Here is a 9,308-nt window from a genome sequence, read left to right as displayed (position 1 = left end):
GGCAGTAGTGGGAGGGGGCCGGCAGCAACCAGCAATAGGGGGCTGGCGGCAACCGGCAGTAGTGGGAGGGGGCCAGCAGCAACCAGCAATAGGGGGCTGGTGGCAACCGGCAGTAGTGGGAGGAGAAGTCTCTGGTGATGTCCGGAGCATGAAAAGGTCAGCTGTTTCTCAGCAGTTAGAATTATTTTACTTCTTACTTCCTTGTTCTGAATATTCTTCTTTAGTCTGGGGGATTTGGTTTAAATCTACTTTAACCTGGGGGGCTTTAGTTTGGTTCCATCATCCTGAGTACCACTGGAACTGTGATTGACATGCAGAGTTGGCTTAAAGGAAATTTAATAGTAAATGCTTTTCCTTATTGAATATTCAAAAGCTGAGCTTTTCAAGTATGAGTTCAACAGCACTCTTTCCTTCGGTCCTCTAGCATTCCCGTGGTTTGGCATGGATATTGGTGGAACCCTGGTCAAGCTGGTTTACTTTGAACCAAAGGATATTACAGCAGAAGAGGAGCAGGAAGAAGTGGAGAACCTGAAGAGCATCCGGAAGTACCTGACTTCTAATACTGCTTATGGGAAAACTGGGATCCGCGACGTCCACCTGGAACTGAGAAACCTGACCATGTGCGGGCGCAAAGGGAACCTGCACTTCATCCGCTTCCCCACCTGCGCCATGCACATGTTCATTCAAATGGGCAGCGAGAAGAACTTCTCCAGCCTCCACACCACCCTCTGTGCCACAGGAGGTGGGGCTTTCAAGTTTGAGGAGGACTTCAGAATGGTAGGTTGCACTTGCCCTTGTTAAATCAACCAGGTCTCTCATGCTAAGAACTTGACCCTTACCCTTGGAACTTGGACACTGCAGTGTCTTAGTTTCCTCATATTTATGATAATAAACATATGACCTATCTCATGGGGGTGTTTATAAGAAACATTAAATGAGGAAACATGGACCTGGCTCTTCCTAAGATCACTTCTTCTGCTTACAGACTCTGCTGTGTACTGTGCTCAGCACAAGAGGATACCTAACTCCCTGTGAAACACATATTTCAGTTAGTACTATGTTTTCTACAGACACATAACATAATCATCAGGCCAGTGTTACAGATATATAGACTGAGATTCACAGACTTCCAACAAACAAACTGAAAAGTGTTACTTTCTAACGACTTGCACATTTCTCAGTCATATGAATGTCATTTAAAAGTTTCACTCACGGGGCTGGAGAGATGGCTTAGTGGTGAAGAACACTGGTTGTTCTTGTAGAAGACCCGGGTTCGAATCCCAGTCCCCACATGGCAGCTAACAACTGTCCGTAACTCTAGTCCCAGGGCATTCATTGGCATCCATGGACATTGCACGACATGGGTACACTTACCTACATGCAGGCAATACACTCATACACATAAAATAAAAATAATAAATAATTTTTTTTTTTTGTCTTTTTGAGACAGGGTCTCCTTGTAGCCCCAGCTGTCCTGGAACTCACTATGTAGACCAGGCTGGCCTCGAACTCACAAAGATCCGTCTGCCTCTGCCTCCTAAGTGCTGGGATTAAAGGCGTGCACCAATAAAAATTTTTTTTTTTTTTAAGTTTCACTTACAAACAAAGATATAATTGTTAGTTGGGCTTGGTGACTTATGCCTGTGATCCTGGTACTTAGAAGACAGAGGCAGAAGGCCTGCCAGAGCAGCATGAAACCCTGTCTCCAAAAGAGAAAAGAAAAGAAAAATGTTTACTATTATTTATAGGCAATTGCTTTCATTATTGAATGTATTTTCAGGAGTCTGATTCTGCCTAATTGGGTTATTGCTTTATCTTGATGGGCAGTACATACCAACTCCATGCTGCTAGTTTAGATTGACAAATGTTGCTTAATGTCAGATAGGGAAGAGTAACGGGAGTCCAGGTTCTCTCTTTACATAGCAACCCCTTAACAACTGTGTAATTCCAGTTTCCCTATCTCTTCAGTCAAGATCATAATCTCTGTCCCACCTAGCTTGATTTCATAGGGTAAAGTGAGGATAAAATTAAATTGTAGATACAGAGATATCTTGGAAAATAAAGGCAGTTAAATAAATGACTGAATATAGGGGAAGGAAAGGTTGGAAGATTTTAGTATTGATCTTTTCTCAAAATTGAAAATACAGTGAGCTGTGTTATTGAACACACTTTTTCAAAGCCTGCAGTGAAAACTACTACATTTCTTGTTGCTTGAGGCAGTGACTGATGGTGTAGCTCTGGCTGGACTTGAACTCACAGAGATCCACCTGCCTCTGCTTCCTGAGTGTTGAGATTAAAGACATGCAACCACCACACCCAGTGGAACTATTGCATTTTGTCACGAAACAAGTGTAATTGAGTTGTGATTTAAAGTCTGTCACTATTGAATAATGAATGAACACATTATTCATGGTACTTCAAGCTATTGATGCAAATTTTGTCATGAAAAGGAACATCATTTACCTCACTGATTTCAGTGAGTTAACTTTTTTTTCTGATGATGGTGATCAAATCCAGGGCCCCATGTTTGCAGTGCACTCACTTTACCAACTGATCCTTCAGTGGGTAATTTTTGTGGGAGCTGGCAACTGTCCAAGTGCAGTATTCTAAGATCTGATTGCCTTCAGGTTTGGCCATTTTCTTTTGTGTCACTTCTCCCTACATGGTTGTAATTTGATATTGCCACTTAAGTAAGTGACTCATAGGGTCTTTTTCCCACTAAAGGGGCTCAGTGATCAAACAGTTTTAAAATCTAAGAGATTGAGGGCCATGGGTGTGAGAACTAAATTTGAGTCTATAATGGGAAAGACATTAAACCTGAATTCTGGTTCTGTTTCTGCATTTACCTGCCGGGTGACTTTTGGTGAGATAGATTTCTACTGTGGGCCTCAGTTTCATGGACTGCGGAAAAGTAGCCATTAGGTAGAGAGGAGGAAGCCTTGGATGAAAGAACTGAAAGTGATAACATTGTTGTACTATGCAGATGAAGAAATTCAACGTAAAGGCAATTAAGAGCTTTAGTATAGTAATGCTTGCTAGGGAAGATCTGGGCTTGGGCTCCATTCTAATTCAGAAGGAATGCTGACCCCTCTGTGGATGGGAATGCAGTAAGCTCCTCAGCTCCCTCGCTATTGTCTGTCCACTAGAGAGCCTGAAGTGAACCAAGGTAACTCTGGATTTATGCAACACCTCTGTGGATGCCTCCATCCCTCCTCAGGGTCAACTTATACCTTGGGAAAAAGTTACTCAATCTTTGTTGGCCATGAGTGTGTTTCCCAAGGTTCTTAACTGAGAAAGGACATACTTTCCTTCAGGCAGTTTCTTGGAGCCTAATGAATAGAGCAGAACAGGGAGTAAGCCTGGAGTGTTTGCTGAAGAGCTTGACCATGCTGTTTCTGCTAGTATTAGTCCACTGGCCACCTTCTGTTTCCATTGTAAGTCTTTCCATTGTGAAAACAGAATTGAGAAATAGTTCTTCCTTTGTCCCGTTTGCCTAAATGATGTGCTTGTCTCCAAAGCTTGTGAATGAATGGGCTTAATTCTCCTCTTTCTTGTGCAGTTATTCATTCACTCAACAAATAATTTATCATATTTCTTCTGTGCTAAGTAGTGTAATACACACAACAAATCTCTTACCACCTTGGTGGTCAATGATCAGATAAACAAGTGAATATGTAGTATATCAAATGTGGTAAGTGTAACGAAGGGGGAAATAAAGGCAAAACAAGGAGGATAGGGAGTGTTAGGAGGGTCTCTGTGATGAGGTAACATTGGAACAGTGACCCAGAGAAGTAATAGAACAAACCATACAGCTATTTTAGGCAGATGGTATCCAGAGTCCAAGCTTATTGTAGAATAGAAAGTTGAAGATTTAGGAAGGGTCAGTATATACTCTAGGATCTGGAGTGATGGTTCACTAGTTAAGAACATTTGCTGCAGGCTGGAGAAATGTCTCAGCAGTTAAGGGCACTTGCTGTTCTTGCAGAGGACCTGGGTTCAGTTCCCAGCACTCACACGGCAGCTAACAACCATCCTTAACTCCAGTTTCAAGGGATCTGATACCTTCTTCTGGCCTCCAAGAGCATTGCACACATGTGGTGCACTTACAGCATGCAGGCAAAACATTCATACACACAAAATAAAAAATTAAAAATTTAGTATGTTTTGGCCAGGTGTGGTGGCACATGCCTTTAATCCCAGCACTCAGGAGGCAGAGGCAGGCAGAGCTCTGTGAGTTCAAAGCCAGCCTGATCTACATAGTGAGTTCCAGGACAGCTGGGGCTACAGGGAGACCCTGTCTCAAAAAGACCAAAAAAAAAAAAAAAATATGTTTTTTAAAAAAGAGTGCTTGTTGCTCAATCATGAGGACTGGAGTTCAGATCTAAGCCCTCACACTGGGTGACTCATACTGCCTGCAACTCCAGTTCCAGGTGATCAAATGTCCTCTTCCTTTTTTAAATTAGTTAATTAATATTGTTTGGGTTTTTAAAAATTTTTGTGATTTTCTTGTGATATAATTTGATGATATTTAGATCCCTTCTCCTATCTCCACCACCCCTGTTGTTCCCCCACGCCCAATTTAATGTACTGTATTACATATAATGAGGCCTACAGAGTCTAATTTATGTCCCCAAATACTCTTCAGTATGGGTCTATCCATTGGAGTCTAGTTAACCCACCAAGAGTCCTATGTTTGAAAGAGATTATCTCTGCCCTCCCAATAGCATGTGTTACAGCAGTTTTCTTAGATGGGGTTGGAGCTTCTTACCCACTTTCTCGTGCCTATGCTGGGATTTTTCTAGTTTTAGCTTGTATGGAAGACTTCTGCATGCTGTTACCATTGTTGTGCATTCATATGAGTAACTGACCAGTTGTCTGGAAAGCTCTATTTCTTTGTGGTCACCCACCATCTCTGGCTCTTACAGTCTTCTTGCCCCATCTTCCGCAACGATCCCTGAGCCTTGGGAGTAGAAGTTTGATATAGATGTCTTATTCAGGGATAAATGCTCTGTAGTCTCTTGTCTCTGCATGTTGGCCAGTTGTGGTTTTTGGTGTTAATTATCATCTGTTGCATAAGGAAACTTCTCTGGTAAGAGCTGGCAGATGCATTAATTCTGCCAAGATGAGGTATGTGCAGATCCGGGATAGGATGGGATCCCTGTCCCAACACCTTCTTTTGACCTCCTTGGGCACCTGCACATACATATATACATAAATAAAATAAAAAGACTATATACTACTCTTTGTATTAAACAGTTTGACAAGCAATGGAATAGTGAGTATATGTAGAGGCATGTCATTGTGTAAAATAACTGCTTTGGGCATAATATAGCTTTGTAGGTAGAAGTTCAGAAATCCACTTGAATGATTAGGGTGAAATAAAAGATGTCCACTGACTCTGGATAGGTAACAATCATTAGATGTGATATAGTAAATGTATTTAATCTTCCTGTAATGTTAACTATTCTTTATAATTTAGAATTACCAGAAAAAGCTATAATTAATGAGACATTAAATTAGATCCTTTGTACAGAATATTTTCAACTAAAGAAGGTTCCATTTCAATTTTGTTTTTTCTTTTTCTTTGAGTTCCCCACCCACTCACTCCCTTTCTTCCCTTTTTTGTGTAACATTTTAAGATCATTGTCCTGATGAAACTTTTTATTTGAGATAAATGTAGCCTAGGATGTCCTCTAACTCCCAACCCTCCTATCGCTGCCTTCCAAGTGCTGATATTACAAGCATGTACCACTGAACTCAGCTTCAAAAAAATTTCTGACTGGTATATATTAGCTTTCAAAATTAGTTATTTAGCAAGATGAAACATAAAAGACAAACCTAATCTAATGTTAGATGGAAGCTGGTGAGATGGCAGAGTGGGTACAAGGGCTTGACAACAAGCCTGCCAGCCTGAGTTCAGTCTCCAGAACCCAAGTGGTAGAAGGAGCGAACCGACTTCTGCAAGTTATCCCTTTGATGCTGTGGTATGTGCCTCCCCTCAAATAAATAAGTAATAAATGTAATAAGTTAGTGTTAGCTGGTCTAGGGTACTGATAAGCGAATGAAGTATTTCCCTATTTGAACATGATCCTCCAGGTGAAAAATTCTGGTTGTACACAATGACGTGGATCACTGTAGATTTCAGGTAGTTTTCCAGCAGAACATTTTATTTATCAATTCTAATATTACATATTCTGTCATATTTCATACATAGCTTCAAGAGTATTCTTTAAGAATGCAAGTATTCTTGAGCCGGGCATGGTAGCACACACCTTTAGTCCCTGCACTTGGGAGGCAGAGGCAGGTGGATCTCTGTGAGTTTGAGGCCAGTCTGGTCTACATAGTGAGTTCCAGGACAGCTGGGGCTACAGAGAGACCCTGTCTCAAAAAGACCGAAAAAAAAAAAAAAAATAGTATTCGTATCCTGGTTTCTGTTAATTAGCTCAGGCATGGATTTGTATGGCAAATAATGGAAGATTTTTAGATACTGATATCTTTCATTCCCTTTAGGTCTGATGCTTGACACTCCCAGATGGGTGGAAGAGAAAAAAAGCCACCTTTGAGGCTCAGAATCCTCATTCACTGAGCTTTGAAGTTTAGCTTTCTTGGGTCTCTTATAGACCTCTGTTGTTGTGTGCAGCGGGTTGGTTTTGCACCCTGCGCTGCTGCTGGGCGGGTCTCTCTGGCTCTCTGCAGCTGCCGGGAAGTGCAAATGGGGCTCTGCAGATCTGCTGGTCCGCGCCGGGTGCTGGCGGGTTCTGCGGCTGCTGTGGAGAGTGCAGACTCTGCGCCAGCTGTGGGACTCTCCCTCTGTGCACGTGGTCCGTTGGCCACCGGACCACGAGGGCAGGGGAGGTGAACAGCAACGCAGGATCTTCTCGAGTGAATGTTGACGGGACAGCCCCCTCCGGGAAGACTGAATCACAGGCTGGTTCCAGGCGCAGTGAAACACAGGATACAGCTCCAGACAATGGCAGTGGGCTTCTATCAGGTTGTCAGACAATGCCTGATTATCATATAGGAAAAACCTGGCAGTTTCTATGCCAGAGGTCATGTATCTGTGGCGGCCACTTCAAAGGTGAGTTTTGGGGGTGGGCTTCTATCAGACTGTCAGACAATGCCTGATTATCACATAGGAAAAACCTGGCAGTTTCTATACCAGAGGTCATGCATCTGTGGCGGCCACTTCAAAGTGAGTCAGGAAGAGAGTAGGAGGCGCCCTGCTGGAAAGGGGAGTCTCTGCATAAAAACGCCAAGCCCCTTAGGCTATCCGAACATGGAGAGACTGCGACCCAAACAGCAGGGGTCCCCAACAGACCTCTCTTGTGAAAAGAAAAGAATCCTGCCTGTGATAATTTGTAACTCAGCATCAATAGGGAAATAATTTTTGGTTCCGTAAGATGATCTTTTCTGTCACTTACAGTCTGAATTATGGAGGCTGGAAAGATGGCTCAGCAATTAAGAACACTAGCTGCTCTTGCAGAAGACCAAGGTTCGATTCCCAGCACCCATATGGCAGCTTACAACCACCCACAACTCCAGTGCCGGGGGATCCGACACCCTGTTCTGACCTCTGTGGGCATTGCATAAAATGGGTGCACTTACATACAGGCAGGCAATGAACACATATACATTAAAATAAAAAAATTTTTTTTTAAATAATTTATTCAGGAATTGAAAATGTCATTGCAGGCATATAAGCATATAAGGTATTTTGATCAAATCTATGCCCACTCCCTCCGCTCCAACTCCTCCCCTAGCACCTCATCACTTTTTTCTGATTACTTCTTGTACTCTTTCTTCTTCTTTTTTTCATGATGGAGCATTTTGCTACACTAACATTCTCCTCTCTGAAGAGGTAACCCTAAAATCTTTTAAGGATTAGATAAGAGCTCCCAAATACTTTAGACATTTTTGGCCTTTGGAACATAGTATGTTGCTAAGAGGCCCAAGGACATTTTGACTTTGAGCCAAGAAACTGGCTACTTTTCTTTCCATTCCTACCTCCTATTCTTTTTCTTTAATATTTTTTTTAGAAGAAGCATATCATTACAGCTTTAATATGCTCAATAACAGTTTCCAGAGCAAAGATACAGCTCTTTCAAAAGTGGCTATAAAAAATATTTTTTTTTGTCTTTTTGAGACAGGGTCTCCCTGTAGCCCCAGCTGTCCTGGAACTCATTATGTAGACCAGGCTGGCCTTGAACTCACGGAGATCCACCTGTCTCTGCCTCCCAAGTGCTGGGACTAAAGGCGTGGGCCACCACGCCTGCCTGGCTATAAAATTTTTACATTCCCTGTTGAATTAATAGTTATACAATATTGAACTCAGTATAAGCCCTGTAAAACATAAAATTGAATGTTTTTACTCTTTAAAAAAGATCTCCATTTCGTTTTAAAATAAACTGTTTCTTACAGAAAGACTCATTGTTTTGCTACTAACACTGAGATGTTGGCACATGTATTGCTAATCTGTATGTATCAGTCATCAGGTAGATTTCAATGGTAATGTTTATCACCTCTACTAATTAATATAACATAAATTTTTATGCTTCCTCCTCAAATATAGTACTTTTTAAAATTTTTTTGATTCGTGTGTATATCATATAGAACATCCCAAACAATCTTATTCATCTATATACCCACTTCCCAAATGGCATCCTCCCATAGCCCCCCTCCCCACATACTGGAGCCCATATACTCTGTCATCCCTGTTACTGTCCACTGTGTTGTGAGCACCACCAGCCATTCCCCAGGGTTTGTCCATCTGCTGAATCTAGTCAGACTATCTAGAGTTCCTTGTTTTAGGATGATCACCTCTTCCTCACCTAACAGTATTCAGTTGTCAATGTCAATATTACTTTGGATAAGATTGGGGTCTGCTATTCATTTTCCCAGTTCTATGCTAGGTTACTATCTGGGAATCGTTTTGGCCACCCTGGCCAACAACTCAAAAGAAGATATCTCCTATCTGGCATTGTTGCTTGTTATGTATCCTTTACCTATACATATGGACTCTTAAAAAATTATATTGGCCCCTTTAATCTTTGCTTATACTTTTCTTTTGGGTGTTTAAGGCCATAAGTTGGCCCAGATAAACCAATTTCTTTTTACTTTTAAGTTGGTTTGAGGAACTGTTCCCCAGGGGTCACATGGACTTGGGAGGAGCCCCTGGCTCCTTTCGTTTTACCAGTTCTACCTATGTGAAGATAAGTCAAAGTCCTGCTCGACTATGGCTGGCTTCGCTTGGAAGCATGGAGGAAATGTTTCCTCTGTGTTGACCCTCCTCTTTCTAGACTGGACACTGG

The 9,308-nt window shown here is 41.9% G+C and overlaps 1 protein-coding gene across 2 annotated transcripts in view; it reads left to right on the top strand.

The window, feature by feature from the left end:
* Positions 1–9,308, top strand: part of Pank1 (pantothenate kinase 1) — a 92,686-nt gene that overhangs the window by 53,621 nt on the left and 29,757 nt on the right. For both annotated transcript variants that reach the window (XM_008849591.3, XM_029554347.1), the window contains exon 2: positions 425–777. In XM_008849591.3, coding sequence (XP_008847813.1) covers positions 425–777 — 353 coding nt within the window. The remainder of the gene's footprint in view (positions 1–424; positions 778–9,308) is intronic.

The sequence above is a fragment of the Nannospalax galili genome, unplaced genomic scaffold, assembly GCF_000622305.1.
Source record: "Nannospalax galili isolate Female #2095 unplaced genomic scaffold, S.galili_v1.0 scaffold384, whole genome shotgun sequence".
NCBI classification, from domain to species: domain Eukaryota; kingdom Metazoa; phylum Chordata; class Mammalia; order Rodentia; family Spalacidae; genus Nannospalax; species Nannospalax galili.
The sequence above is the reverse complement of the archived record's forward strand: the minus strand, read 5'-3'. Positions and strand labels throughout refer to the sequence as shown.